The sequence below is a fragment of the Macaca mulatta genome, chromosome 20, assembly GCF_049350105.2.
Source record: "Macaca mulatta isolate MMU2019108-1 chromosome 20, T2T-MMU8v2.0, whole genome shotgun sequence".
NCBI classification, from domain to species: domain Eukaryota; kingdom Metazoa; phylum Chordata; class Mammalia; order Primates; family Cercopithecidae; genus Macaca; species Macaca mulatta.
This window is the reverse complement of record NC_133425.1, coordinates 1,695,543-1,721,362: the sequence shown is the minus strand read 5'-3', so window position 1 is coordinate 1,721,362 and position 25,820 is coordinate 1,695,543. Positions and strand designations below refer to the sequence as shown.

The 25,820-nt window shown below is 53.9% G+C and overlaps 1 protein-coding gene and 3 long non-coding RNA genes across 6 annotated transcripts in view; 1 reads left to right on the top strand and 3 right to left on the bottom strand.

Annotated features, from left to right (window-relative positions):
* The window catches only part of RAB11FIP3 (RAB11 family interacting protein 3), a 98,792-nt gene that overhangs the window by 11,251 nt on the left and 61,721 nt on the right, over positions 1 to 25,820 (bottom strand). For 2 of the 3 annotated variants that reach the window (XM_028840763.2, XM_077984848.1), the window contains 4 exons: positions 19,730 to 19,879; positions 12,512 to 12,547; positions 5,165 to 5,258; positions 2,588 to 2,691 (listed from right to left, as the gene is read on the bottom strand). In XM_028840763.2, the coding sequence (XP_028696596.2) occupies positions 2,588 to 2,691; positions 5,165 to 5,258; positions 12,512 to 12,547; positions 19,730 to 19,879 (384 nt within the window). Of the gene's footprint in view, positions 1 to 2,587; positions 2,692 to 5,164; positions 5,259 to 12,511; positions 12,548 to 17,466; positions 17,602 to 19,729; positions 19,880 to 25,820 lie in introns of all 3 variants that reach the window. The other variant, XM_015125204.3, reaches the window with a different exon arrangement.
* LOC144337791 (uncharacterized) lies at positions 7,915 to 11,078 on the top strand. Its single transcript, XR_013411298.1, has 2 exons — positions 7,915 to 8,643; positions 10,790 to 11,078. It is a non-coding gene; the product is annotated as an uncharacterized LOC144337791 (long non-coding RNA).
* LOC144337796 (uncharacterized) lies at positions 9,138 to 10,129 on the bottom strand. Its single transcript, XR_013411303.1, has 2 exons — positions 10,069 to 10,129; positions 9,138 to 9,780 (listed from the first exon to the last, which is right to left on the bottom strand). It is a non-coding gene; the product is annotated as an uncharacterized LOC144337796 (long non-coding RNA).
* Positions 11,442 to 12,013, bottom strand: LOC144337782 (uncharacterized). The gene is made up of 2 exons (XR_013411288.1): positions 11,872 to 12,013; positions 11,442 to 11,734 (listed from the first exon to the last, which is right to left on the bottom strand). It is a non-coding gene; the product is annotated as an uncharacterized LOC144337782 (long non-coding RNA).

Below are 25,820 nucleotides of genomic sequence, written 5' to 3'. Positions count from 1 at the left end.
AAACCAGGTGCATGACACGGCAAATAATACAAGATCCTCATCCAAGTATGTAGGGTGGGAAACAGAAGTTACGGAGAATAGCAAGGCCCTGCGGCAACAGCGGGTCCTCAGTCACAGCACGGGGTCAGAGGTCTTCAAATTCTCAGGGAATTCAATTTCTGACCTAGAATTTTATGCCCAGCTACGCTATGGACTGGAGCAGGGGTGGGAGGACTAAGCACTTCCACACAAGCAGTTCTCAGAGCATCTGGCTCCTGTGCTCCCTCTTCCAGGCAACTATCAGTGACGTCCTCAGAAAACGAGTTGGCAAAAAGAAGAAAACGTGGGACCCAGAAAATAAGGACTCAAACCCAGGGGAAGCACTCGGAATTCCCAGGATGGCAGCTGTACGGCACGGCTAGAGAGCAAATGGCTCAGGACGGGCAGATGATACTGAAAACGGGTAACGTGTTGTTTAGGACAGTGGAGGTGAGCACCACAGGGAACAGCCACAGGAACTGAATGTGGCCGGGGCTGCGCTGCAGATGGTCAGTGGGCGGAGCAAGGCAGCAGGGTGGACTTCACACCACACACACGGAAAACTGATGAACATACTCCAGACTCAAATGAAACCTTGACAGTCAGCTCAACAAAGGCATCTAGGCTGGACACAGTGGCTCACGCCTCTGATTTCAGCACTTTGGGGGGCCAAGGTAGGAGGATCGCTTGAGGCCAGGCATTTGAGACCAGCATGGGCAACATGGTGCGACCTCATCTCTACAAAAAATTTAAAAAGTAGGCCGCGCACGGTGGCTCATGCCTGTAATCCCAGCACTTTGGGAGGCTGAGGATGGCAGATCACAAGGTCAGGAGTTCGAGACCAGCCTGGTCAATATGGTGAAACCCTGTCTCTACTAAAAATAAAAAAATTAGCCCAGCATGGTGGTGCATGCCTGTAGTCCCAGCTACTCAGGAAGCTGAGGCAGAAGAATCGCTTGAATCCAGGATGTGGAGGTTGCGGTGAGCCAAGATTGCGCCACTGCACGCCAGCCTGGAGACAGAGCGAGGCCGCGTCTCAAAAAAAAAAAAAAAAAAGGCTGGGCGTGGTGGCGCACACCTGTAGTCCCAGCTACATCGAAGGCTGAGAGGTAGGCAGGTCACTTGTGTCTGGGAGGTAGAGGCTGTAGTCAGCACTCAGCCTGAGCAACAGAGGGAGGCCCTGTCTCTTAAAAAAACAAAAAACAAGCATGTCTGGTGGCCCCTCCAGATTCTCCTTGACAAGGAGGAGACAGTGGTCTCTGGAGGCGCAGCATATGTGTAGCACACTACTGGAGCCCAGCCCCTTCGCCAGCATGCCTGGCCCCTCTCCACAAGGCAGCAGGGGCCGGCGGCAGGCCCTCCTCTGCTGAGAATCCTGGAGAACGGGCAGCCGCAGAGCCCAGGGTCTTCACTCCACAAGAGAATGTGCTTTGCTTTGTTAGAATTAAAATGATGTGCAAGTTACGCCCACGATCCCATGAGACATTTTCAGCGCTCACAGGGCAGATGGATCTGAAGCTGAAGGGCGGGTCACGCATGTTAGTACGGTGCAGGGTGAGGGCTTGGGGGCTTTGGGAGTGCTGACTGCAAATGCCCTGCTGCCAACACACGTGTGTGCAGGCTGCTCAGAGCCCTGAATCTACCTGGTCAGTGGTAATGAAGACACTGAAGCTTCAAGGGACAGGGCCCTTGGCTGAGCTGAGAATACGTGGAAGGGCAGGGATGTGCCCGGGCAGCTGGGCAGGGAGCAGAAGCTCACAGGAAGAACCTCTTCTGCAGATTCCCCAGGTGCCTCACAGGCCTCCTGGCTGCCTCCTCTGCCCCTAAGAGGCTGCCAGTGCCCAGCTCCAGGTGGCACAGCCTGGGTAGATGACTCCTGGGCCAAGCTCATCTTACTTTGCATGAGAAACAGTACTGCAAATCGGCTATGAGACAACATGGCGTGCCTCGTTTGAAAAACACTGAGAATTACACAGTATTCTAAGAAAAGTCTGCAAACGAGAGTGGGGTAAGCAGCTCCCACTCTTTCTCTGCAAACACGGCGTCACACTTCGCTTCCTCCCTAGCACTCCTGCCCACAGTGATGAGACTGTGCATCCTGTCACGTACTCAGCAGTCTCTGCTCATTTCGCTTTCTGCGGCTGAGCAACTTCCCTAACCTGCATTCTTCCAGGATGGGCACACCTCGTATGGACCAGAGTGGGAGAGCTGCACCTCCAGGCCTGCTGGCGAGGCTGGGCACTGCGTGGGTTTGCAGTCAGCTCCTCCTCTGGGTGGGTCAGGTCTCACACTCCTGAGAGGGAGGCAGTGCCCTCCTCTGGCCCTCTGTGTGTCTAGGGTTCATGGACAACTCCCCACGAGAGCACCAGTCAGAGCCTCAAGTTTCCTGCCTGCAGCCCAATGGGTAGGCTCAGATGACCACCCGGCACCACCCCCTCAGCCGGCTTCCACCCTGGGATGGACTGGTGGCCAAGCCCCTGCTGTGTGAGGTAAAGAGAAGTAAATGGGGGCTGACAGGTGGGCACAGGAGGCACTACGCAGAGGCCCAGGTCTCCTGGCCCAGGCTCACCTGTGCACCAGCTGCAGGTTCTCCTGCCTCAGGCGGCTGTGTTGCTCGCCAGTGGCTGCCGTGTCCTTTTCCAGCTCCAGCACACGCCTTTCCAGGAAGACGACCTTGGCAATGAGACCAGGCTTCAGGGTCAGGTAGTCAGAAGCAGAAGGGCCTGCACCCCCAAGGGAACTACCTGGGAGGCCGCCTGGGGATTTTCTCAGCACAGAATCAGATCCACCTAGCTAGGCTGGTGTCGGATCCAACTTACCCTTGGAACTTGTCCCATAAACCCAAGAAGATGCAGCTCCTAATGGGGCCGGGGGCTTGGGAAGTACTGTCATCTCGACACCACAAATGCACACATTGCCGCAGCTCCGAGAGCTAGAGGCCCAGGGGTGCCTTTGGACTGGCTGGCTCATGGGCAGCAAGACTCTGCCCCCAACACACAGTTGGGTCTCTGCTCAGCCAGATGCAGCTCACAGAGGCAGCCCAGGTGCCCATGGATGCAAGGGACGAACAGACTCATGTCTCGGTCCCTCCCTCCCTCAGAGAGTTCACATCAAGATAAAGTCAGACACCTGCAGAGGTAGGAGAAGGAGTAAAGGGAGCAGAGGAGGACTCAGCCTGGGTCAGCAGACTTGAGATGCTAGAGAAGTTGTAGGGAGGAGGAGGTGGGGGTGCAAGAGGAGGTGAGGTACAGAAGGTGATGGGGTACAGGAGGAGGTGGGGTGCAGGAGGAGGTAAGGGGGCACAGGAGATGAGGGGATACAGGAGGTGAGGGAGTGCAGGAAGAAATGAGGGGGTATAGGAGGTGAGGGGGGTTCAGGAGAATGTGAGGGGGATAGAGGAGGTGAGAGGGTGCAGGAGGTGAGGGGGTACAGGAGGACATGGGAGTGCAGGAGAGGAGGTGAGGGGACACAGGAGGTGAGGGGGTTCAGGAGGAGATGAGGGCTGCAGGAGGTGAGAGGGTGCAGGAGGAGGTGAGAGGAGTGCAGGAGGAGGTGAGGGGGTACAGGAGGAGGTGGGAGGTACAGGAGGTGGGGGGTACAGGAGGAGGTGAGGGGGTACAGGAGGAGGTGAGGGGGTACAGGAGAATGTGAGGGGATACAGAAGGAGATGAGGGGGTATAGGAGGAGGTGAGGGGTACGGGAGGACGTGAGGTGGTACAGAAGATGGGGTACAGGAGGAGGTGGGAGGTACAGTAGAAAGTGGGGGGTGCAGGTGGTGAGGGGGAACAGGAGGAGATGGGGGTACAGGAGGTGAGGGGTACAAGAGGAGGTGGGGTACAGGAGGAGGTAAGGGGGTACAGGAGGAGGTAAGGGAGTACAGGAGAAGATGGGGGTACAGGAAGAGGTGGGAGGTACAAGAGGAGGTTGGGGGTACAGGAGGTGGTGGGGGTGCAGGAGGTGGTGGGGGTGCAGGAGGTGGTGGGGGTGCAGGAGGTGGTGGGGGTGCAGGAGGTGGTGGGGGTGCAGGAGGTGGTGGGGGTGCAGGAGGTTGGGGGTACAGGAGGTGGTGGGGTGCAGGAGGTGGTGGGGGTACAGGAGGTGGTGGGGTGCAGGAGGTGGTGGGGGTGCAGGAGGTGGTGGGGGTACAGGAGGTGGTGGGGTGCAGGAGGTGGTGGGGTACAGGAGGAGGTGGGGGGTACAGGAGGAGGTGAGGGGGATGCAGGAGGTGAGGGAGTACAGGAAGAGGTGGGGGGATGCAAGAAGAGGTGAGGGGGTATAGGAGGTGGTGAGGGGGTACAGGAGATGAGGGGTACAGGAGGAATTGAGGGGGTACAGGAGGAAGTGAAGAGGTCACAGGAGGTGAGGGGGTGCAGGAGGTGAGACGGAGTCTCGCTCTGTCACCCAGGCTGGAGTGCAGTGGCACGATCTCAGCTCACTGCAATCTCCGCCTCCCAGGTTCAAGCGATTCTCCTGCCTCAGCCTCCCGAGTAGCTGGGATTACAGGTGCCCGCCACCTCACCTGGCTACCATGTGTATTTTTAGTAAAGACGGGCTTTCACTGTGTTGGCCAGGCTGATCTCAAAACTCCTGACCTCAAGTGATCGGCCCACCTGGGCCTCCTAATGTGCTGGGATTACAGGCATGAGCCACCACATCCGGCTGAAAAGCGGGTCTTGACCACGGCAAGGCTGCCTTGCCCTGGCTGCTGCCACCCATTCCATTTAAGTCCCCAGGAGAGGCCTGTTCCTCAGGTTGCTGGCTCTGCAGTCACTGCAGGGGCAGCCGCCTTCTCCCAAATCATGGGTGCCCCAGGTCACGTCTCCATGGGCCTGGTGGACTGAATGTCTGGGTGTCCCCCAACCCAACTCAGACACAGTGGGGGTGGGATCCCTGAGGGCTCTCATTCACTGCCCAGTCCACCCCTCCCAGCTGGCCCTTTGTGCACAACAGGAAGACTCCTTTTTATCACATGCCCACAAGATCCCTTGGGGAAACTTGCCAAAGAGCAGAGGGTCTGGGGAGCCCTGGATGACATGGGGTCACCTCCGGCTGTGCTGTCCCCACCTCCCGGGATGTCTGCAGAGGCCCTCAGACATGGCTGTGTCTAAATCCCCTACTTGCCGCTACCCAGCCCTGCAGGACCTACCTTGTCAGCAATGTCCTCCTCTGGGCCCTCCACGAGCTCGGGGGAAGGGTCCTCCAGGGCCTCCATAGTCAGGGCCCCTGACTGGTGCAGGTACCTATGGAAAAGGAACAGTAACAGAGGGAAGAAAGGGAAAAACCACAGGACAAGCTCCGTCAGCACAAGCACTCCCAAGTCAATCTGAAAAGCAGGCGGCAGCATTGTAGGGGACAGGTCCTCCCCTGATCTGGGTGGTGGTCTTCTCCCACTTAAAGCATTATATACAGGGGGAGGTCCCAGGCTGGACATCTTTACCGGGGCTGGGAGAAAGCAGGCCGTGCTCTGTGGTCTCAGAGTCCTCCTGGCGCTCTTTGGAACCTGACAGAACACGACCTCAGTCCTGGCCAGCGAGTGGCAGAGGACTTTGTACTTGGCAGCAATAAAACGTGTCCTTCTTCACAGAGACACGAACAATCTTGTCTCTACCAGAAGCCTGTGAGACATCAGCTCAGGACCTCGACCTGCATACACCTCCCCTGTACACATTCTTCATCTCGGACTTTCACAGGTGCTCTCTGCGGCAGGAACAGTGAGGGTCCCAGGAAAAGTGTCGATCCCGGAAGTCTCACTCAGTGTCAACCTCACGGACACACTGGGAAACCGGTCCAACCAAGTCCAGGAAGACACCAGACACACGTGTCCTCTGGGGCACCAGCTCCTGTGGACGCGTCCCCAGCCCTGCAGGCCATGCCAGGTTACTACCTGGGCCAGGCTCCGGGACACAGCCCCGTGGTCCTGCGTGGATGCAGCCAGCCCATAGGCTGCCGCCTCGGGGCAGGAGCTGCTCCAGGGAGCTTGAACTTCGGCGCGCAGTCAGCGCGTGCTCGTGGTCACCGCTGGGCCAGATTCGCTGTGGTGAATCTACACCAACCCCAACTTGCTGGGAGCACAGAAAACTCTCAGAGCACTCGCACAGAAGAGCCAACAGCAAAGGCGCGTGTTCAGTTCTTTATACATCCTGGGAGCCTCAGTACCGAGCCAGGCTCCGGGCTGATAGCCTGATGCTCACAACTGCGTGACTGTAAAAAAGCACTGGCCCTCTCCCAGCTTCCTTGCCTGTGAAATGGGGGGACCCTCTCTGAGCTTCCTTGCCTGTGAAATGGGGGGACCCTCTCCCAGCTTGCCTGTGAAATGGGGGGACCCTCTCCCAGCTTCCTTGCCTGTGAAATGGGGGGACCCTCTCCCAGCTTCCTTGCCTGTGAAATGGGGGGACCCTCTCCCAGCTTCCTTGCCTGTAAAATGGGACCCTTTCCCAGCTTCCTTGCCTGTAAAACGGGGGGATCCTCTCTCAGCTTCCTTGCCTATGAAATGGGGGGATCCTCTCCCAGCTTCCTTGCCTGTGAAATGGGGGGGATCCTCTCCCAGCTTCCTTGCCTATGAAACGGGGGGACCCTCTCCCAGCTTCCTTGCCTGTAAAACGGGGGGATCCTCTCTCAGCTTCCTTGCCTATGAAATGGGGGAACCCCCTCCCTGCTTCCTTGCCTGTGAAATGGGGGGATCCTCTCCCAGCTTCCTTGCCTATGAAATGGGGGGACCCTCTCCCAGCTTCCTTGCCTCCTTGCCTATGAAATGGGGGGACCCTCTCCCAGCTTCCTTGCTTATGAAATGGGGGGATCCTCTCCCAGCTTCCTTGCCTATGAAACGGGGGGACCCTCTCCCAGCTTCCTTGCCTCCTTGCCTATGAAATGGGGGGACCCTCTCCCAGCTTCCTTGCCTATGAAATGGGGGGACCCTCTCCCAGCTTCCTTGCCTGTAAAATGGGGGGATCCTCTCTCAGCTTCCTTGCCTATGAAGTGGGGGGACCCTCTCCCAGCTTCCTTGTCTATGAAGGGGGGGACCCTCTCCCAGCTTCCTTGCCTATGAAATGGGGGGACCCTCTCCCAGCTTCCTTGCTTGTGAAATGGGGGGACTTTCTCCCAGCTTCCTTGCCTATGAAATCGGGGTATACAGGCAATTGAGGTTGGACCAAGGTCCTGCATACAAACAGCTTGGCTAGGGACATAGCAGGGTAAGAATTCCATAAAATGTTAGTGTTTTTCCACTGAAAATGTCTACCAAGTGTATGAAGTTTGATTTGCTTCTTAGTATGGACTGGGCTTGAACATTTCCATCTTTTTCCCCATAAATGCTCTGAGGAGGAAAAAAGAAGGTATCTTTGCCCGTGGAGACAAGCCCTGAGAACGTGCACCAGCTGGAACACACCAGCGCCCTTCCGGGGCCCTGGGAATTTCATCAGATTCTCAAAAGCTGCTGCTGACGCGGATCATGTTCTTGGCCAGTCGCTGCCCTTAAGCGCCCATGACCTTGCCCCCAAATATGAGCCACTCCAGGCAGGAAGCTGCAACCCAGAGCCTACCCTGAGGAGAGGCCATGGCCTGGGGCCTGTCAGTACTTCTGAGCTGTCCTAGAGGCTTAGGCACTTCTGGGGCTGACTTGGGGACAGGAGGCACGGCCATCCCCAGGCACCCAGCGTGCAGCCACCATACACGGCCACCCGTGTGAGGTAGAGGGTCCTCAGCATGGCGTGTGGGGCTGCTTGTTTATTTATTTAAATTTTTTTTTTTTTGAGACAGAGTCTTGCACTGTCGCCTGGGCTGGAGTGCAGCGGTGCTATCTCAGCTTACTGCAACCTCTGCCTCCCGGGTTCAAGCGATTCTCCTGCCTCAGTCTCCCAGGTAGCTGGGATTATGGGCACCTGCCACCACGCCCAGCTAACTTTTTAATTTTTTTATTTTTTAGTAGAGATGGGGTTTCACTATGTTGGCCGGGCTGGTCTCAAACTCCTGACCTCATGATCTGCACACCTCGGCCTCCCAAAGTGTTGGGGTTACAGGCGTGAACCACCGTGTCCGGCCGGGCTGCTTATTTAAATCCCCCAGAAAGAGGGATTCTCCAGCTACACCACACCCTCACTTGGGAGAACCCTCCCCTCAGAGAGGGAGCTGTGGAAAAAGCCTGATCTGCCCCGAAGGGCAGTAGGTCAAGCCTGGCTGGTGAGCAAGGAGGTACAGGGATCCCTGAGGCCTCCCACCCAGGGCCCTAGGAGCCTGCCTGCTGTAAGCACTTCTTCCTGTCCTGATGGACTCGGCTCTGCCTGGAGCCCCTGTCCCTGCACACGCACAGCTGACTGGAGAAAATCACTTCCATCTCATGGACAAGGATGGAACAAGGCTGAGGGAGGTGACAAGGCAGCCAAGCCCAGGGGCTACAATGGCTGCCGGCAAAACCCACCATCTCAGCAACAGTGCAGCGCGAAGGGCTGAGAACTGTGAGAAGCGAATCACGACAGTTATTTTGCGCTTCCTTAGCCTCTTGTGGCATATTTGGGGCAAAACAGCAGATTAAATGTTGCGTGTATATATTTACATGTGGATAGATATATTGCGAACATGCCTCTGTTTTGTTTTGTGTTTTTTTTTTTTTTTTTTTTTTTTTGAGACGGAGTCTCGCTCTGTCACCCAGGCTGGGGTGCAGTGGCCGGATCTCAGCTCACTGCAAGCTCCGCCTCCCGGGTTCACGCCATTCTCCTGCCTCAGCCTCCCGAGTAGCTGGGACTACAGGCGCCTGCCACCTCGCCCGGCTAGTTTTTTGTATTTTTTAGTAGAGACGGGGTTTCACCGTGTTAGCCAGGATGGTCTCGATCTCCTGACCTCGTGATCCGCCCGTCTCGGCCTCCCAAAGTGCTGGGATTACAGGCTTGGGCCACTGCGCCCGGCCCATGCCTCTGTTTTGTAAACTCTAACGACAGATAACTCAGATAACTGCAGATCGGGTTTTTTTTTTTTTTTGAGATGGAGTCTCACTGTGTTGCCCAGGCTGGAGTGCAATGGTGCAATCTTGGCTCACTCCAAGCTCTGCCTCCTGGGTTCAAGCAGTTCACCTGCCTCAGGCTCCTGAGTAGCTGGGATTACATGTGCGCACCACCACGCCTGACTAATTTTTGTATTTTTAGTACAGATGGGGTTTCACCATGTTGGTCAGGCTGCTCTTGACGGGCCCATGACCTCATGATCCGCCCACCTCGGCTTTCCAATGTGCTGGGATTACAGGCGTCAGCCACTGTGCCTGGACCAGATTGGGCTTTTTTTATACCAAAGGGTATCCATGAAGGAAACATTAAATTTCAAAGGGTGTTTCTGACACAAGGCTGTGACAGCCAGCTGCAGGCTGCGCCCCATCCTAGGCACAGGAAGCCTCAAGGAGATGCCTCAGCTGGCCTTGACTGGCCTTTCATGTCACCAGCTGCAGCCTGTCTGGAGTAAAAGACGATGAAGTGGGGAGGAAGGTGATGCTGAACTGGTTAACAGAAGTGTAGCTGGCTGGGGATTCTCTTCACATTCCTAAGAGCTCAATGCTTTTCTTTCTTTCTTTTTTTTTTTGAGACAGTTTCGCTCTTGTTGCCCAGGCTGGAGTGCAGTGACACGATCTCGGCTCACTGCAACCTCTGCCTCCAGGGTTCAGGCGATTCTCCTGCCTCAGCCCCGAGTAGCTGGGATTACAGGCACATGCCACCACACCTGGCTAATCTTGTATTTTTAGTAGAGATGGGGTTTCTCCATGTTGGCCAGGCTGGTCTTGAACTCCCAACCTCAGGTGATCCACCCGCCTCGGCCTCCCAAAGTGCTGGGATTACAGATGTGAGCTACCGCGCCCGGCCAGCTCAATGCTTTTCTGAAAGGGGTAGGCAAGAAGACAGAAAAAAATGCATGATGACATTCACCTCTGCTTCCTCTAGCCCCTTGCCCCTAAAATGATGGAAAACGAGTGGGACACGGTGGCTCATCCCTGTAATCCCAACATTCTGGAAGACCGAGGTGGGAGGACTGCTAGAGCCCAGGAGTTCAAGACCAGTCGGGGCCTGTCTCTACAAAAATTTAAAACTTATCTGGGCGTGGTGGCGGGCACCTGTGGTCTCAGCTGCTCGGGAGGCTGAGGAGGGAGGATCGCTTGAGCTTGGGAGGTCTGGGAAGTGAAGACTGTTGTGAGCTGTGATCACTTCACTGCACAGAGCAAGGCAGAGCAAGACTGTCTCAAAAAGAAAAGAAAGCCAAGAAAAGAGAAGAGAAACAAAAAGAAAAAAGTTTCCATCCATGGCCAGGTGTGACGACTCAGGTCTGTGATCCCAGTACTTCGGTAGGCCAAGGTGGGAGTCTCCCTTAAGCCCAGGAGTTCAAGACCAGGCTGGGCAACATACTGAAACTCCATCTCTATTAAAAATTAAAAGACGGTCGGGCGCAGTAACTCAAACCTGTAATCCCAGCACTTTGGGAGGCCGAGACGGGCGGATCACGAGGTCAGGAGATCAAGACCATCCTGGCTAACACGGTGAAACCCTGTCTCTACTAAAAAATACAAAAAACTAGCCAGGCGAGGTGGCGGGCGCCTGTAGTCCCAGCTACTCGGGAGGCTGAGGCAGGAGAATGGCGTAAACCCGGGAGGCGGAGCTTGCAGTGAGCTGAGATCTGGCCACTGCACTCCAGCCTGGGTGACAGAGCGAGACTCCGTCTCGAAAAAAAAAAAAAAAAAAATTAAAAGACTAGCTGGGCATGGCAATGCACACCTGTAGTCCCAGGAACTCAGGGGGAGGAGGTGAGAGGATGGAGTGAGCCTGAGAGGTACAGGCTGCAGCGAGCTGTGATTGTGCCACAGTACTGCAGCCCAGGTGACAGAGCAAGACCATGTCTCAAAATAAAAGAAAACGGAAAACAAAAGGTTTCTGTCCCTGGCCCGGTGTGGTGGCTTACACCTGCAATCCCAGAATTTTGGGAGGCCAAGCTGGGAAGATCACTTGAGCCCAGGGAGTCTGGGGCTGTCAGACCTATGCCTGCACCTGTGAACAGCCACTGCACGACAGCCTGGGCAACGTAGCAAGACCTTGCCTATTTTTCTTTTATTTATTTATTTTTTTTGTAGAGACAGGGTTTCACTATGTTGCCCAGGCTGGTCACAAAGAAACCGAGTCAGAACGGTTAAACCTCAGGGTAGCAAGTCTAGCTCTAGAACATAAGCAATGCCGTCAAACATCTTACAGGAAAACTATCCACACTCTCACAGTCCAAACCAACCGAGGCTCAAGTCTATCTCCTGAGCACCCCTTTTCTCAAGAAGCTACAGGAAGATGTGCTGGACAAAAAATGGAGAAAACAAACAAGAAGGAAGACAGAGCCAGGGAGCTAGAGGATCCAACCCCTGAAACAAAGGAACTCACTGGTGTGGGGAGACCCGTCCAGGACCACAGCCACGAGGCCTGGAGAATGCCCAGCACAACGGGGCAGAGAGGCGGCTCCGGGGGGGGGATGTTCCAGAGGAAGCCGGAGAGGCGTCTCCCGGCCCTGCCAGAGGCTGGGCCATGAAGCAGGATGGGGACAGGGAAGGCAAAGCAGATAAAGACGCGAAGCCAGTCTCTGATGGCAACAGAGGCCACCCAGCAGCCACACTGCGTGGCTCCCTGAGAAAGGCCTTAACCCTGCATGCTTATTTCGGTAAGAACTGGCAGGGGGCCGGGCGCCGTGGCTCAAGCCTGTAATCCCAGCACTTTGGGAGGCCGAGACGGGCGGATCACGAGGTCAGGAGTTCGAGACCATCCTGGCTAACACGGTGAAACCCCGTCTCTACTAAAAAATACAAAAAACTAGCCGGGCGAGGTGGTGGGCGCCTGTAGTCCCGGCTACTCGGGAGGCTGAGGCAGGAGAATGGCGTAAAAACCCGGGAGGAGGAGCTTGCAGTGAGCTGAGATCCGGCCACTGCACTCCACCCTGGGCGACATAGCGAGACTCCGTCTCAAAAAAAAAAAAAAAAAAAAAAAAAAGAACTGGCAGGGGAGGAAGATAAAAGTGTATGTTGCCATCTTTCACAGCAGGAAGGCAACAGATCTATGCAAAGCTGAAAAATGAAGAAATGGTCTTTAGGAATTGGAGTCAGACCCACCCCTCACCTTCAACTCACCTTGGGGAGCTGCCCAGACCCGGCTCTGAGAAGTCAGGCTCCTCACCGGGTCTCGGTACCTCAGAACTAACGTAGAGCAGACGTGGGGATGGTGGCCCCTTCCAGACCTTAGTGAACACTCAACAGGCCCAGCACCAAAAGCTCCGACACCTACCTCCTGGTCACAAATCCGGGTCCAAATTCACAGCCCTGGAAACCCCTTTCCCAACACGCCCTCAGGATACCTTCAGCCCCAAACCATGTAAAGTAACTTGCAGGAGTTTAAAAAATACCTCGGAAAAGAACATTTTCTAAAACTTTTTTTAAAAACTATGATTAATTATCCACTTCAGAACGTTTTTCAGCAGGAACCAGAGACCCACCTACCTTGCCACCTTCTTGCTGGAGAGCCGCTTTGTTGGACTGTGCAGAAAACAAAATAAACAGGAAAATTGTTAGAACAGACAGAGAGGAGCAGGAGGAAGCAGGAAACTCAGGCTGTGGAGATACGGGGTGGGCGGCCTTTCAGCAGTGCTCCCGGCATGCAGGGCCCCCCAGGCAAGCCCATGCACAAACGCTCACTCAGCAAAACAGCAAGGACACGGGGGTGCTGGGATGAGGCCGCATACGTCTCGTTACTCCAGCCCCCGAAGAGGCTTCCAGATGCAGCCACCCCAGACTGCGACTGAGGGGCCAGCGCCACAACTGGTCCCATCAGCTGGCTGCACTGTCCCAATGCTTCTAAAGCCAAATTACCCCCAAACGCTTGGCCTTCGGAGACCCCCAAGTGAAAAGTGACCCCAGATCCCGCTATGACAGGAGAGTTTGCCGCTGACTTCGACTTAGGCACTGATGCATTATGCTCAGAACGCCTGCCTAGGCATCAGTTTGGACACCTTTCCCGTTGCCATTTCAGGGCAGTAAATGTAGCCAATTATACATCAACTGTTTGATTTAACCATCTGCAGTGGCACATGAGCCAAACTTACCTTCTCTCTCATTTCTGAGGTCCAAAGTTGTATTTTACAGTATAGCTGCTAAACTATTAGCCTCAGCCTGCAAGAAGACACCCTCACCCCCAGGGCCTGGAAACCATCAAGATCCTGGAACTCACAAAGCCACATCTCTCTTCAGCCTACCTGTCTCAAAAACACCCATGATTTTCTTTCCAGGGTCAGGCAGAAAAATCTGCTGGAGGGGCCGGGCATGGTGGCTCATGCCTATAATCCGAGCACTCTGGGAGGCCAAGGCGGGCGGATCACCAGAGGTCGGGAGTTCAAGACCAGCCTAGCAACGTGGAAAAGCCCTGTCTCCACTAAAAATACAAAAATAATCGGGTGTGATGGCACGTGCCTGTAATCTCAGCTACTCGGGAAGCTGGGACAGGAGAATCGCTTCAACCCGGGAGATGGAGGTTGCAGTGAGCCAAGATCACGCCACTGTCCAGCCTGGGCAACAAAGAGCAAAACTCTGTCTCAAAAAAAAAAAAAAAAAAAAAAAATCTGCTGGAGGAGAACCAGCTGCTGTGCCAGGTATTAATGTAGACCCCTCAGCTCCAAGTCCATCCTTTTTACTGGCCCTGCAGAAACAGCGCTGGGCCCTTAGCAGGCTCCTCCTCCATGATGCTGCGTGTCATCAGCAGAGGGAGCCGTGGAGCAAACACAGCAGGAAGAGGTTTGCCTCCTGGTTCTGACCACTCTCTGCAGGGCCCTCTAACACACGCAGCCTCCCTAGCCCCCACTCTAGAGAGCATCCTGCCCACTGTAGCCAGAACCAGGGGCTTCCCCGACCCCATTCGGGTAGCTGTTCTCTAGGGGGTGACTCTGCCACGCATCCTGCAACAGAATAGCTTTCCTGGCAGCCAGGAGGCAGGTTCCCCACAAGCCCTGACAGCACGGTGGTGTCCCCACCACCCGGTTTGCAGCTGCTGCAGATCTCAGCCTTGGGTAGCAGTGGCTGCAGCTAGGGGGCTCTGCCCGGGCCCTGGGTGGCGGCTGCTCCTGTGGCTGCTATCCCTATGCTCTGCAGAGTTCTTTTCACTCATCCCAACCAGTGCCTCATTACTCCCATAGCCTGTGGCAGTCATTATTTTTCTTTCCCTAATGATTTTAAAAATTTTTTGTTTGTTTGTATTACCTTTTTTTATAGGCAGGGTCTGACTCTATCGCTCAGGCTGAAGTGCAGTGGTGCAACCACAGTTCACTGCAGCCTCAACCTCCCAAGCTCATGGGATCCTCCTGCCTCAGCCTCCCAAAGCACTGGGATTTCAGCCCACACCCAGTCCATTCTTTGTATTAAACTTTCCTTGTTCAAATTACTGTGTGGCTCTCCTTTCCTGATTGGAGACTAATACAGGTCTATTTTTTTTTAGACGGAGTCTCACTCTGTCGCCCAGGCTGGAGTGCGGTGGTGTAATCTCGGCTCACCGCAAGCTCCGCCTCCCAGGTTCACGCCATTCTCCTGCCTCAGCTTCCCAAGTAGCTGGGACTACAGGCGCCCGCCACCACGCCTGGCTTATTTTTTGTATTTTTAGTAGAGACTGGGTTTCACCGTGTTAGTCAGGATAGTCTCGATCTCCTGACCTCGTGATCCGCCACCTCGGTCTCCCAAAGTGCTAGGATTACAGGCACGAGCCACCGCACCCAGGCTGAATACAAATCTAATTTTATCCTATTATTGTTGAGACTCCCTAGAACTAATAAGACAGGACAGACTCATCGTTCAGTTTACCTACTGAACGTTCAGTTTACCTCTCAGGGCCTGGACTGGCAGACCAGCAACAGCGTTTGTAATTTGAAAATATACCTCCAGGCAGGCCAGGCGCAGTGGCTCAGCCTGTAATCCCAGCACTCTGGGAGGTTGAAGCGGGAGGATCACGAGGTCCGGAGATTGAGACACAGTGAAACCCTGTCTCCACTAAAAATACAAAAATTAGCCGGGTGCAGTGGCAGGCACCTGTAGTCCCAGCTACTTGGGAGGCTGAGACAGGAGAATCGCCTGAATCCGGGAGACAGAGGTTACAGTGAGCAGAGATCGCACCACTGCACTCCAGCCTGGGCAACAAAGCGAGACTCTGTCTCAAAAAAAAGAAAAAAGAAAATATACCTCCATGTAAAGCACACTTCTTAGTTTCTACAAAATGAAATGTATTTAGAGGCTCCAGGATACCTGGAAAATGCAATAGCTGTTGGCCTGTTCTGAGGTGACTGGACATCATATCCGATATCAAAGCTTCCAGAGGTGGTCTGGACTAATCACCTCTTGTCACCCACAAAGCATGACCAAATAAGCTTACTTTTGGGCAAGTCCATGGAAACTAAAAGGCAAGATTCAGATCTCCTCCACTGAGGGTTCTGGGGAGAATGTTCTCACTGGCAGCTGTGTGCCCTGATTGTGTTGAACTGAATAGCATATTAACCACTTGGCAGAGTCTTTTTTTTTGGAGTCAGAGTCTGGCTCTGTCGCCCAGGTTGGAGTGCAGTGGCACAATTTTGGCTCACTGCAGCCTCAACTTCCTGGGTTCAAGTGAACCTCCCATCTCAGCCTCCCAAGTAGCTGGAACTACAGGCGTGCACCACCACTCCTGGCTAATTTTTATATTTTTAGTAGAGACAGGGTTTCACCATGTTGGCCAGGCTGGTCTCAAACTCCTGGCCTCAAATGATCTGCCTGCCTCAGCCTCCCAAAATGCTAGGATTACAGACGTGAGTCACTGCGCCTGGCCCGCTTCGTAGAGTCTTAGGAAAAGGGGTGGCAGAACCTGGACGTGAGGCTCCACAGGACTTGCTGGTTGTACTTAGCTACATCCTAGTCCCTTCTCTAACCCACAAAGCCCAGCAGGGGTGACCATGGCCATCCTGGAGCTAGTTCTCAATGTGGGAAAAAATCCCTTCTATGTCAAAAATCTTCAGAGAATGAGACGAGACCTGAGTCTTCAGGCTTTACTTTCACATACGGAGATGATATGCTTGCACTCAACTTACCGGTGGGTGCGAGGGCAAGTCTCTGCGTGGGAAGAACAAATCACCCCTCCCCAGGCAGGATGAGCCATCGTCACCGAGCCCTGAACCCTCAGCTGAACAAATACAGCAGGCGAAAACCGATTTCCCCTCAAACAGAGGCTAGCGGATCTTTGGAATCACCGGATTCTGGATGGCCTCCAGTCTCCCAGGAAGGCCCTCTTCAAAGAGCACTTCTGCTTTCTCATCAGTGCTGCCAAGACCCCCTGATGCTCCAGAATGGCCATCAGTGCCGGGCCTCACCGGCATCCTCTCCACCTGAATGGGCACTGGCTGGAGGCCCTGTGTTTCACAGCATTTCATGGAACCTAAGAAGAGTTAAGTGCCCTGGAAATGGAACTAGAGGCAGGACAGAAGCCTCAACAAGGCTGTGAGCAGTGAGCACCCACCAGCAAGGATGGGTTGGCCTTGGCAGAAGCCCCCTGGGGGCAGGGACAGAAGCAGGCCCAAGACAGTAAGCAGTTTCACAAAGACCTCTAAACATGCTAGAACCATAACGGTAGCTCACCTTTCCGCCACCTTTACAAACCCTCCCAACAGGCCAGGGCTCGTTTTTCGGGAAGCCATCCCGGATTGCCAGCATGAGCCTGCATGCTCACTCACCTCTTCTGCTAGGCTAGGGCTGCTGTGGAAAGCTCCAAAGGGGCCCATTTCTTCACCAGACCCTCCTCGAGGGCTGTCCACCCAGGGGCTTCCCCATGGGCTTTACTGCAGGCGAAATCAACACAGATGCCTAATAGGCACGTCAATAAGTGCAAACCACCCAAAACTGTCTTCTGTAACTGGGGGTTAGACACGAGGCCAGCCACAGAAGCTCCCCTGCCGAGACACAGTCAGCTCCCTTACAGGCTCACTGTGAGTACACAAAACTCCACTGAAACTAACAATCCTGAAAGCTGTTTACACACATTTGTTCTTAAAGACCAAATCTTTTAACTTTCCCAATTCTGTCTCATGAGCTCAATGAAAGAAATCTTTTAGTAAAATGCAGAAAGAATCCTCTTTCACACACAGGACAGACAGCACAGCTTGCAAAGACTGATCACTTTCTCCACCAACACAAGCGCTGGCCTGAGCTGCGCATGCAGGGGAGGAGGCGGGGCGCCGGCGGCCCGCGGCGTGCAGGGGAGGAGGCGGGGCCCCGGCGGCCCGCGGCGTGCAGGGGAGGAGGCGGGGCCCCAGGGAGAGTCCCGCTGGCCTCGCGGCAACCAGGCCAGGCCTCAGGAAGCACCGGAGTCAGGTCAGGCCCTCAACGGGGCTGTGGGTATCGGGAGTCCCCCACACCCTGGGAACAGACAGCAAGGCCAGGCGCTCGTCAGTTACCTATTCATTTCAAGATCACTCAGGCGGGCGGAAAGATCCTCAAGGCGGTTGATTTGTTTGTGGCACTGGCTACAGTAAAACTCAAACGCCTCATCAGTGAGGATGCTGTGCAGCTTTGCGGCAAGAGGGTCAGTGCTAGAGAGACAGAAGCGTCCGTTCAGGAGAGGATGGGGACCCGTGGGGTCATCTGTGACTCCGCACAAGGGGCTGAGGGGGACAGGACGGGACATGGTGTGGAACAAAAGCACGTGGAGAATGAGCTGTGCAATGTTCTGGCTCTTGCCTTTAGACCGCAGTGAGCCCACACCCCTCAGCTGCCTCCAGGAGCCCCGGACAGGCACCAGCTCGAGCATCAGGGGGCCCCGCACACACCTGCTCCTCTGGGTCAGGTGCCCAGAAGAAAGCAGGGGCAGCCTGAGAGCTTCCTTGCAAAGCAAAAGCCCTTCTTTAAAAAGAAGGTAAAAAAACCACACTGCTTTCTCTTTTGCCAAAAACACATCAACGTGATAGCAAACCATATCTCCAGGTAAACTTTACTTACTGTACTATATTTATGATTACTCCAAAAATCACCTCTAGCAAAAACTATGCATGAATGATAAATCTACAATAGTTTTCTGATTTTTAAGATGTGCATTAAAGCCGGGCATGGTGGCTCATGCTTGTAATTCCAGCACTTTGGGGGGGCTGAGGTGGGTGGATCGCTTGAGCTCAGGTGTTTGAGACCAGCCTAGGCAACATGGTGAAACCCTGTTTCTACAAAAAATACAAAAATTAGTCAGGTGTAGTAGCTCACACCTGTAGTCCCAGCTATTCAGGAAGCTGAGGAAGGTTGAGGCTGCAGTGAGCCATGATGGCACCACTCCAGCCTGGGCAATAAAGTGAGATCCTGTCTCAAAAAAAAAAAAAAACCCAAAAAACCGACCTGCGTTAAAACTCAGTGTTCTGTACCGTGGTGGTGCTAGCTAACCTCCCTGTGACTTCACCTCCAAGGGCTTCTGGGGCACTGGCAGGGGGTGCTGTGTCTGCGACGCGAAGGCAGAGGAGCAAAGGCAGCCTCATCTTGGGCACTGGGACCCACAGGCTGTGGAAGCTCAAGTAAAGAAAGGTGAAAAGTGAAACATACAATGTAGCATAGATGACACTTGAAACAGGTAACAATGAAAACACTGCACAGGAGACAGGGAGGAACTACACAGGTAGGAAGAGGTGATTACCAAGCCCAGAGACACAAGTTTAGAAACGCCCAGTCCTCTGGCCCTTGTCTTGACACCACCACCCGCTGGGAGAGGACAGTGCCGAAGACAAGCACACTGCCTCTGAGGACGCCTGCGATGCCTCACTCACGCACAGCTCTCCCAGGACGCTCGCCGGGACAAACCAGCACACGGGACATCCGTGCAGGGTCCCCACACCCAGGGCTGATGGGTGGCTTCAGGGAGGGCACATGGGAAACAAAAGGAGGGGGACCCTATGGACAGATGAGCTGCTCAGCTCAAGGGATGGCCCCTCCTGCACCGCCCTCCACCCAGGTTCCCTGGGCCTCGGTAACAGCGGGCAGGTGGCGGGCAAGGGAAGACTCGTGGCTGCCTAAAGAGACTCGACCTTGAATGCTGGCAAAGATGGACAACAAGAACCTAGCAGCAAAGGGGAGAAGGGATTGAAGTAACAACCCCATCAGCCAGGCGAGGGTCTCCCTGAACTCAGGAGCGTCCTCGAGGGACTGACTCCCACGCGGGAGCCCTAAGCCCTCAGACGTGCGTACCCAGACCCCATGTTTGGATCCAAGCCAAGAGGACTCTGGACGTTTGTGAGTAGGCATCTCACCCACTGCGTGTCATGCTTCTATTTATTTAGTCACAGCTTTCCAGTTGGGATGTCAGATATTTACAAGGAAATGAATCTGAAGACTCACTTGTGATCTTGAGGCCTCCCTCAAAAGCCTGCACAGCCCACCATGTGATCCATGGCCCACAGCTAAGGAGCCTGCAAGCCGAGTGTCCAAACACAGCTCTGTGCCACATGATTCTGCTGAAGCCTCAGAAATGCAGTGATCTGGGGATGTAGCTGGATAAGAGGGACTTCACCCAGCTTTCCTAAATCCAGGTATAAATTTTAAATTTTTGAATATGGTTTACTTAATCACATTACATCAAGGAAAGCAAGTTCTCTCTTACCAACGTACGAACCAAAAAGGGAAACTTCCTATAATCAACCACGGGAAGAAGAGGGAGGAGGGTGTGCTGGTGCAAGGTGTCATTACCTGGGCGTGAGGAAAGCGGGGTCGCTGCAGCCGAGCTGCCCGTTGCACAGGGTCTCTGGGGACAGCTCTGCCTCACTGCCTTCACCATAGTCCTCAAAGTGCTCCTCACCCCCAATCACTGTGATGACAGACTGGCCATGGGGGTGAGACCTACAAAGTAAAACAGAAATGATGTCTTCTGACTGAAGGCCATAGGCATCCCCAAGCTGAGGGTATGGAAGGTGCTTTCCACAGGGTGTGCTACAAGCCACACGTGAGTCCTGGGAGTCACGTTTAAAAAAAAACAAAAGGCCAGGTGCGGTGGCTCACACCTGTAATCCCAGCACTTTGGGAGGCCGAGGCAGGTGGATCATGAGGTCAGGAGATCGAGACCATCCTGGCTAACACAGTGAAACGCTGTCTCTATAAAAATATAAAAAATTAGCCGGGCTTGGTAGCGGGCGCCTGTAGTCCCAGCTACTCGAGTGGCTGAGGCAGAAGAATGGCATGAACCCAGGAGGCAGGGCTTGCAATGAGCCGAGATGGCGCTGCTGCATTCCAGACTGGGCAACGAGTGAGACTCGTCTCAAAAAAAAAAAAAGGTGGGCTGGGTGCGATGGCTCACACCTGTAATCCCAACACTTTGGGAGGCCAAGGCGAGCAGATGGCTTGAGCTCAGGAGTTTGAGACCAGCCCGGGCAACAGAGGGAGGCCTCAACTGCAAAAAAAAATTTCTAAATCAGCCAGGTGTGGAAGCACACGCCTGTAGTCCCAGGTACTCGGGAGGCTGAAGTGGGAAGGTTGCTTGAGCCTGGCAGGTCGAGGCTACAGTGAGCGGTGATGATGCCACTGCACTCCAGCCTGGGTGACAGAGCAAGGCCCTGTCTCAAAAAAAAAAAAACAAGTAAAGAAACAGTTTTTTTTTCTTTTTCTTTTTTTGAGATGGAGTCTTGCTGTGTCGCCCAGGCTGGAGTCTATGGAGCGATCTCAGCTCACTGCAAGCTCCGCCTCCAGGGTTCATGCCATTCTCCTGCTTCAGTCTCCAAGCAGCTGGGACCACAGGCGCCCGCCACCACACACGGATAATTTTTTGTATTTTTAGTAGAGACGGGGTTTCACCGTGTTAGTCAAGATGGTCTCGATCTCCTCACCTCGTGATCTGCCCGCCTTGGCCTCCCGAAGTGCTGGGATGACAGGTGTGAGCCACTGCGCCCGGCCCAAATATATTTTAATAAAACATTTTACTTAGCCCAACATGCAGTCGTTTCAAACACTCCAGCCTCTTCACTCTCCTCACTCTGCAGCAAGTGTGTCCTCCCACATCACGAGTCCCGCAGCCCCACACGGGACAGCGCAGGTCCACACAGACAAACATCTGGGTTCAAGCACCTTCACCTCTTCTCTAGGGAGCTGCTGTCCTCACGCAACCACTGGGCGATGGAATTCAAACTTCTACTTTAATCTAAAACTTAACAGCAAATCGCAACGGGGAAAAGGAAGGGGTTTCCAAGTACCCGTTCTCCTTCTGAAGAGAGTGACTCCCCCACAGCCAAGTTCTGGAAAACACAGTGGCTGGAGGCAACGGGAAACAGCTGTGCCTCCAGTGGCTCCTGTGCTCCAGCGCTCCCCACTCCCACCCTTCCCCAGAAGTCCTCAGGAGAACCTGCCGTGCAGGCCAGGTGCTGCTTCGTTCCAGGAAAGAAAGGGGCCTGGGAGAGTGAGGCGGCTCCTCGTGCCCAGGAGAAGGGGGCAGAGTCAGGAGGATCACGTACTCTGCTCTGTCCAGACCTGCTGTGCTCAGCCGTGAGAAGTTCCAGTTTCATACCCACAGAAATGCCCACCACGCACCACTCCTGGGACAGCTCAGGATGAATCCCATGGCCTTAAATACGCAGGCTTTCAGTAAAAATGATAGAGAAACCAAACCAGGGCCGGGCGCGGTGGCTCACACCTGTAATCCCAGCACTTTGGGAGGCCGAGGCGGGCGGATCACGAGGTCAGGAGATCAAGACCATTCTGGCTAACACGGTGAAACCCCGTCTCTACTAAAAAGACAAAAAATTAGCCGGGCATAGTGGCAGGCGCATGTAGTCCCAGCTACCCAGGAGGCTGAGACAGGAGAATCACTTGAACCCGGGAGGCGGAGCTTGCAGTGAGCCAAGATCGCACCACTGCACTCCAGCCTGGGCGACAGAGCGAGACAGGGTCTCAAAAAAAAAAAAAAAAAAAAAAAAAAAAAAAAAAAAAAAAGAGGCCAGGCGTGGTGGCTCACGCCTGTAATCCCAACACTTTGGGAGGCCGAGACGGGAGGATCGCAAGGTCAGGAGATTGAGGTCATCCTGGCTAAGAAGGTGAAACCCCTGGCCGGGCGCGGTGGCGCAAGCCTGTAATCCCAGCACTTTGGGAGGCCGAGATGGGCGGATCACGAGGTCAGGAGATCGAGACCATCCTGGTTAACACGGTGAAACCCCGTCTCTACTAAAAATACAAAAAACTAGCCGGGCGAGGTGGCGGGCGCCTGTAGTCCCAGCTACTCGGGAGGCTGAGGCAGGAGAATGGCGGGAACCCGGGAGGCGGAGCTTGCAGTGAGCTGAGATCCAGCCACTGCACTCCAGCCTGGGCGACAGAGCGAGACTCCGTCTCAAAAAAAAAAAAAAAAAAAAAAGAAGGTAAAACCCCGTCTCTACTAAAAATACAAAAAAAAATTAGCCGGGCGCAGTGGTGGGCGCCTGTAGTCCCAGCTACTAGGGAGGCTGAGGCAGGAGAATAGCGTGAACTCGCGAGGTGGAGCTTGCAGTGAGCTGAGATTGCACCAGTGCACTCCAGCCTGGGTGACAGAGCGAGACTCCATCTCAAAAAAAAAAAAAAAAGGAAAAGAAAAACGAAAAAGAAACCAAAACCGGGAGGCGTGCGCCACTTCATAGCCTCCCGATAGGGTCTTCAACTTGGTCTGCCTGTCTGCATCAGTCCCCTTCCTACACAGTGACAGGCAGGCGTGGCTCCCTTCCACAGCCACCATCTAAAATTAGGCTACGTTACAGGAGGACTCTATTTTCTGTTTCTTATGATTGGGTGCTTGTTTTACCAACAGGCTCAGATACTGTGACAGAAAACTGCCCTCTGAGGGGAGGAGAATCAGCAAGAGGAAAACACACACTGGTCCATCAGCCAGGAGGCCCTTCCCCCTCCCCGGGCCACTGTGGTGAAACCTGCTACTCCCTCAGAAGCAATGACGAGGGGCTCAGCACCCCTCCCCACCCCATCTCCTCCTCTCCTCAGCACAGCTTTTCCTGATGCGTGACGGGAACAGAGAAGGCCCACATGCAAGGTCATGCTGGGGACCAAGAGGCCCACGCTGCATGGCAGAGGCTGTATAAACCAGACGGTCTGCACGCAGATGCCCAACGCGCTTTCCATGCCAGGTCCACAGAAGATGGGTAACACTAGCTAGCAATCAGATCCGGTCACAAATGAGCTTTTCAAAATATGTGTCCCCTAAAAGAGTTATATATATATATATTTTTGAGACAGAGTCTCGCTCTGTCGCCCAGGCTGAAATGCAGTGGTGCAGTCTCGACTCACTGCAAACTCTGCCTCTCTGGATTCAAGCGACTCTCCTGCCTCAGCCTCCCGAGTAGCTGGGATTACAGGCGCATGCCACCATGCCCAGCTAGTTATTTTTAGTAGAGACAGGGTTTTACCACGTTGGCCAGGCTGGTCTCAAACTCCTGACCTTGTGATCCACCTGCCTCAGCCCCACAAAGAGCTGGAATTATAGGAATGAGACACCACGCCCCACCAAGAGTTATACTGCTTAAAAACTAGTGAGAAAATAAATGCCTGTAATCCCAGCACTTTGGGAGGTCAAGGAGGGCGGATCACTTGAGGCTGACAGTTTGAGGTCAGCCGGGCCAATATGGCGAAACCCTGTCTCTACCAAAAATACAAAAAAATTAGCCAGGCGTGGTGGCGGGCGCCAGTAGTCCCAATAATCAGGAGGCTAAGGCAAGAAAATCACTTGAATCCGGGAGGCAGAGATTGTAGTGACCCAAGATTGTGTCACTGCCCTGCAGCCTGGGCGACACAGCAAGACTGTCTCAAAAGAAAACATAACAAAAAAATTATATAGCGATCACAGATATGAATATGAAGGTAAAACAATAACATTTTTAAAGGAAAGCATAAGTAAACATCATAGTGACTGTGTAGTAAGCAAAGATTTATTGAGTGGGACACAAAAGTGCTAATAAACATAAAAGAAAAATGGATTAACTCAACTATAGCAAAATTTAAAACATCTGTTCTGGTCCAGGGCGGTGGCTCACGCCCGTAATCCCAGCACTTTGGGAGGCCAATGCGGGTGGATCACAAGGTCAGGAGTTCAAGACCAGCCTGGCCAAGATGCTGAAACCCCATCTCTACCAAAACTATAAAAATTAGCCGGGCGCCGTGGCAGGCACCTGTAATCCCAGCTACTTGGGAGGCTGAGGCAGGAGAATCACTTGAGCCCGGGAGGCAGAGGTTGCAGTGGGCCAAGATGGCACCACCGCACTCCAGCCTGGGCAACAGAGCGAGACTCTGTATTGGAAAACAAAAATAAAAACAAAAATCTGTGCCTCAAAAGGTGAAAAGGAGACCCAGAGAGAGGACAAAGGATCTGTGATACACACACCCCATATGGGACTCATATCTAAAGGACTCCTATAATCAGTGAGAAAAAGACTGAGGACCCAACAGACCGGGGCAGGCCAACTCTGCCAATCCTGCCATGGCCCATTTCTGAAAATTGTTTCACGGGAACACAGCCGTGCTCGCTGACCCACGTGCCTTTGGCTGCTTCCGCAGCACAACAGCAGAGGTGAGCAGTTGCCACGGGGGCCATGTGGCCTGCAACTCTTTTAGAGAAAAAGTCTGCAGACCCCTCCTGTGATCAGCAAGCAGGCAGAAGAGCTCCCAACCCTAATGAAAGGTGCACACCTTATTAGTCACCCGGGAAGCGCAAGTGAAGCCGTGTCTGCACGCCTCGCACAAGGCGAGCAGGAGAGCAGACACGGCCGTGTGCTGCTGAGGTCAGGCAGCCCGGGGCCCACAGATGCTGGAAGCAGGTGACCCTGCAGCCCCTGCAGGAACTTCCAAGGCTGAAGGGACGTGCTCCCGATGACCATCCTGCTCAGGGCCGTACCATGCTCCCAAAGACAAGGAACTCCTATAGCAGCTTCACCCTCAAAACCAAAAATGGTAAACTACCCACTGCCGTCAACAGGAGAATAAATTTTAAAGTCACAGCATGTTCTTGCAATAGAATAATAAAAGTAAACAATTTACAGTGAAGCACAAAAATAGGGCTGAATACGGCCAGATGCAGTGGCTCACACCTGTAATCCCAACACTTTGGGAGGCCGAGGCGGGCGGATCACCAGGTCAGGAGTTTGAGACCAGCCTGACCAACATGGTGAAACCCCGTCTCTACTAAAAAATACAAAAATTAGCCGGGCCTGGTAGGGTGCACCTGTAATCCCAGCTACCCAGGAGGCTGAGTCAGGAGAATCGCTGGAACTCAGAAGGCAGAGGCTGCAGTGAGCTGAGATCGCACCACTGCACTCCAGCCTGGGCAACAGAGCAAGACTTCGTCTCAAAAAAAAAAAAAAAAAAAAGGGCTAAATCCACAAGCACAACAGCAAGTGGAAGAAGCCAGGCACAGGAAGGACCTCGCCGTGTGGGGAACTTAAGGAAGATGCGGGGCCGGTGGAGAGCTGGCTGCTGTCAGGGGCCTGGGAGGACCTGAGAAAAGGGCCGTGGGAATGGTCAGTTTGAAAAACCTGCTGGCTCTGCACTTACAACATGGGCATGCACTTGTGGGTGTATTATGTTGGCAAAAAGACTTAAACTCTGTAAAATATTTGAAGAGGTTTATTCTGAGCCAAATAAGAGTGACTAACAGCCCGTGATGCTGCCCTAGGAAGCCCTGAGAGCACATGTCCAAGAGGATCACGCTACAGCCTGGTTTATACATCTTGGGGAGACATAAGACATCAACCCTACATGCAAGATGCTGGTTCAGTCAGGAAACACGGGACAACTCTAAGTGGGGGACAGGAGGGCTTCCAGGTCA